Source organism: Myotis nattereri (assembly GCF_964212035.1).
Source record: "Myotis nattereri genome assembly, chromosome: X".
NCBI lineage: Eukaryota > Metazoa > Chordata > Mammalia > Chiroptera > Vespertilionidae > Myotis > Myotis nattereri.
The window spans coordinates 150,161,042-150,166,036 of NC_138078.1; the positions used below are offsets into that span (position 1 = coordinate 150,161,042).

The window sequence follows — 4,995 nt, forward strand, 5'->3', positions numbered from 1 at the left end:
CCCACCCAGCAGGGCCAATGAGTATTATTAATAACAAGGGCAGCCCTGACTCCAACCATGGAACCATCCCTGTGCTCGGTCTCATGCGAAGGAATCTACACCTCACAACTACCCTGTGAGATATGGGCTGTCACTGCTTTGTCAGGTGAGGAAACAGGCTCTGAGACACCCCCTGCCTCCCCAGGTCACAGTGGGAGGAAGTGTCAGTGGTGACAGGACTGTGTCCTAGCCAGCAGCAGCTCCAGCCAAGGCCCATAAGAGAAACCTCTGAGGCCTGGTGTCGGGCCTGTTCTCTCATCACTCGCCCCGGATAAGGGGATTAGAGTTGCAAAGGGTATCTTGAGGCCTTGGCATCTAGTACAGAACTTGAAAAAAAAATTATTTATTTATTTATTTATTTATCTATCTTTATTGTTGACAGTGTTACATAGGTTTCTCCTTTCCCCCCATTAACCTCTTCCAGCCCACCCCCATCCACTCCCCAAGTGCTCACTCCCCCATTGTGTGAAAAAAGATTTTTAAACTTTATATAGTGGAATGGTTTCTTTGAAAACTACTTGATAGGTAAATCCAATCTAGAAATCCAGAGTTCAGCCACTGTGGTGTCCTCCACCCAGGCCCCCAGAAAACCCGGTGACTTTGGCATGGGAAGAACCAGGCAGGATTCTGGGGTAGTGTGGGGGGTTGTGGAGAGATTGGTGGTGGGGGGGCGGCGCGTGTCACTCCTGGGTTAGTCAGGATCATGCAGGGCCCAGATGCAGGCCCATCTGAGCTGGGCACCACCTTCCCACCCTCCTCTCTGGCCAGGCCCTAGCAGGCCTGGACAGCTGCACGCAGGATAAGAAACACTGACACCATCTTTCATTGACTTGCTTTTATTCTTTGTAGGTGAGGCTCACAAAAGCCAAACACTTAGCAGCCACCCTTGTTGCTTGCCCTTCTAAAAGTCATTGGGTTGTCCCTAGGGACCCAAGTTCAACAGTCACAGTTCCATGATGACCTGGAACCACAGCAGGTGACAGGAGCTGGGCAGGGTGGCTCACAGGAACATCATCAGCTGAAGCTCCTTGCGGTACTCATCGGGGATTCTCCCCAGGGGGGAGTCAATCATCCGGACAGTGTTTCTGGCGAACAATTTGAATTCGTACTCAATCAGCTGCTCCCAAAATCCGTTATTGGGGCGTATCACCGGACGGCAGGCCCTGGTCCAGATGTGCGCTTCGTGGAGCGTGAGCGAGTGGTATTTCATCAGGTAGGCCATGCACACGGTGGAGGAGCGGCTGATGCCCGCATGGCAGTGCACCAGCGTGCGGCCCTGGCACAGCCCTACTACGTGGATATAGTCCGCGATGGCATCGAAGAAATTGCAGATGCGCGCTCTGGGGGAGTCGGGCACAGGTACCTTCACGTATTGAATGTTTTCGATGAATGTGTTGACGATTTCCACGGAGATATTGATGACCGTAGTGATACCGTTACTGGTAAGCAGGTACCTGTTGTTAGCGGCCACGGCATTACCTATGTAAAGGTTGCTGGTCAGTTGGGACAGTCCACGGGTCCTCAAGGGCTGTGGGAGGGCCTCGGTTGACACGGAACGTGGTGGCAGCGGCGGCGCGGCACGTGGTGGCAGCGGCGGCGGCGGCCGAGGTGGTGGTGTTGGTGATGATGGTCGCGATGGTGTTGTCATTGAGGCGGCTGGCAAGGTGTCTCTGGGCCGGTTTGGGCACCCCTCCCACTGCAGTGCTGCGAAGCCTCTGGCGGGGGTCTGATGGATGTAGACAAGTTACTGGTTATAACCCCTCCTGCCCCCAAGCGTCACAATTCCCTCCCTGCCTACGCCACTGGTTTCCGTGGCAACGGCAGTTAGCCACGTGGAGGACTTGGCCTCCCAGCCAGGTCTTCAGAGAAACCCCTCCCTGCCCCAGAGCGTCACAGTCCCCTGCCACCAGCCCAGTGGTTCCCATGGCAACGCAGTTTGCCACAGGGAGGACTTGGCCTCCCAGCCAGGTCTTCAGAGAAACCCCAGATCTTTTCTTTTTTTCTTTTTCTTTTCCAGATTTATTCTTAGCTTTCTTCATAGTCGTTTACTTTCCAACTTCAATTCTTTTTTTTTTTTTTACATTTCATTACAGTAGACATTCAACATCCAAGGCCCAATTCTTACCTGACTTGATGTTTTAAAATGTTCTGTTACCAGATATCTATTTTATGTTTTACTTATTGGACCACACTGAGCACAATATGTATGAATGTTTCTGTTTTACTGGTGTTGCAGAACAGGGTTACACTTTTTCTTTCTTTCTTTCTTTCTTTCTTTCTTTCTTTCTTTCTTTCTTTCTTTTATAAAATATATTTTTATTGATTTCAGAGAGGAAGGGAGAGGGAGGGAGAGATAGAAATATCAACGAGGAGGGGGAATTATTGATCGGCTGCTTCCTGCACACTCTCCACTGGGGCTCAAGCCCACAACCCGGGCATGTGCCCCGACTGGGAATCAAACCGTGACCTCCTGGCTCATAGATTGATGCTCAACCACTGAGCCACACTGGCCGGGCTGGGCTTACACTTTTCTACAAAGGAGCAGTATCATATTTTAAGTTGGAGAACAGCATTTGGTTCATGTGATATGCTAATCTCTAGAAACCTGCAGTAAGATATGGGTTTGGCTGGCCTTTGTGGGCTGGCCTGACATCTCAGTTGATTGTAGCCATAGAATCATGCTCTTGTTTATGAACACATCAGGACTGGTTTTAACAGAATATTGCTAAGGGGCATATCTAGCCCTTTATCTATGGCAAAGTTGGTCTGCAGTGGACAGTTGTGACTAATTTAGCTGTATCTCAGTCCATTTGTGCAGATGGCCCAAATGATTTATCACTTGATTTTACTTTATTACTTGAAACAACAGCTCAAATTATCTTGTCTACTTTCTTGAAAAAGAATGCCAGTATGCTTTGTAAACTACAAATCATTCTGACCACCACTGATGCTTTCTTTCAGTAATGTTAAAAATTCTGGGGCAAGTCAATGCTACATTATAATTGGGCCAAAAATGGATTTTAAAAAATATTACCTGAGGCTTACATTTTCTCTCAGATAAGCTTTTTGTAGAACTTGATTAAAGATTCAAAAGAGCTATAACCTAAACAAATCATTTTGCCGAGCAGCTAATAGACGCATTACTTCACACTTGCTCCTCGTCATTTCGGGTTGTATGCAAAGATGTACTGTGACTACGAACAAGGCTAAAATAGATGCCAGTCTGCTTAGGAATGATCAAGGAAACGATAACCTCAAAACAGAGCACACTTTTCTTTTTCTCAGTTGTTATAATCAGATTGTTTTTCATTATTTAAATTGTCAGACCCCACAAGTCTATCCAGAAGAAAACAAAACACAAATCCTGAATAAATAGAAAATTGTCTACTGGGGAGAGCTCAATTGGACTAAAATTATTTAAAAGGGTTTAATCTCACATTTGAGATAGGCATCATGAGAGCTTTGTAATTTATGGGCTAATGTGAAACCCCATTAAAAAGCGTTAGGGTTATTTCATAAATATATGCTTCTTAAAGTTTAAAAATGTAGTAATATTAACCAAAATAATTTCATCCACTCTTCCCAAAGACAAGTATGACTTGTATTAAATAGGCGTATTTATTTATGTTTACATCTGATATTCATTCTGTGATGCCCTTCATCTGAGAGATGTTGGATATGATCCAACTCCACGATAGGGCTTTTGCTGGGTAGGTAAGTTGATCTTTCCTCTTCCTGAGTTTGGAAACAGGTCACTTTCTGATTGCCACTTGTCTCTGCTTTTCCTTATTATTTAGGGAAGAAGATGTGTAAAAGACTTGCCCAAGGACACACTCTCTTCCTGCCACTGGGAGAAGACCTCCCATGTCAAGAACTAAGATAATGGTTAGGTTCCTCAATTCAGCAGTCAAGGCCCTTTCCCATCTGATCTAAGTCTGCTTTTCAAATTTCATGTATCCATTGATTCACCACATTTTTATTAAGAAGCTGGCGTGCCAGGCATTTTCACCTATATAAATCTTCAGTTCTGACCAAGCAAATCAAATGTTCTTGGTAAATACAAAATATCCATTCCTGCTTCCTTACCTCTGCTCACCCCATTCCTTTCTTGCTCCTGTCTGCTTCCTGAAGCCTATCCCAGCCTCAAGATTCAGCCTGAACAATTTTTGAAAAAGCATCCACTGAGCACCCAGTCTGTGTCAGGTACAGTTCAGGCATTGTGTAGATCCAACACAACACACAGGCCCAGAAATCAAAGAGGTTACAGTTTGGTCAGAGCGATAGATAATCGTGAAAGAGTCCAGAAGAGAGGATGATTCATTGTGTTATGTGTGTGTGTTTGAGGACTGGGTGCAGTAGGGGAGGGTTAAGAAATTCTACACAGAAAACATGACCCAGAACAAAGCTTTTGGTTCATTTGTTTGTTTTTATTATTTATTCTGTCCAAGTTTTTTTAAAGTGAAAGAGTGTTTATTAGTGTAGCAGTGAGACAGAGGGGAGGCCACTCCACTGGCAGAATAGCTGTCCAAATTTTTGTTTTGAAAAATGTCAAACAGAGAGAAAGGTTGGAAGAATAGAACAATGAATACCCCTCTACCCTTCACCAATAATTCCTCTGTTGTTAACACTTCACCACCAGATCCCCTTTTTCTTCCTATTTAGATATACAAACACACATATTTGTTTGCTTGTTTCTTTTGCTGAACCATTGCTTGTTAAATGGAGATACAGCAACACTTCAGCCCTTCAGTACATATTTCCTCAGAATAAGTACAGTACATTTTCCTACATCACCACAATACATTGACTATACTCAGGAAATTTAACATTGACCCGACATTATTATCTCTATATATAATCTCTCTATATAAAAGGCTAATATGCAAAGTGTCCCCTTGGGAGTTTGACTGCAAGACCAGGACTTCAATTGCTTGCTATGACCAGGGGGCAGTGCAG

At 44.9% G+C, this 4,995-nt stretch overlaps 1 protein-coding gene across 1 annotated transcript; it reads right to left on the reverse strand.

Moving 5' to 3' along the window:
- Positions 1-1,039: 1,039 nt before the first annotated feature.
- DUSP21 (dual specificity phosphatase 21) lies at positions 1,040-1,687 on the reverse strand (the record flags this gene model as incomplete). The annotated part of the gene is made up of 1 exon (XM_081081874.1): positions 1,040-1,687. One exon carries the CDS (start codon positions 1,685-1,687, stop codon positions 1,040-1,042), a length of 648 nt encoding a protein of 215 aa, XP_080938000.1.
- Between the last annotated feature and the right edge of the window lie 3,308 nt (positions 1,688-4,995).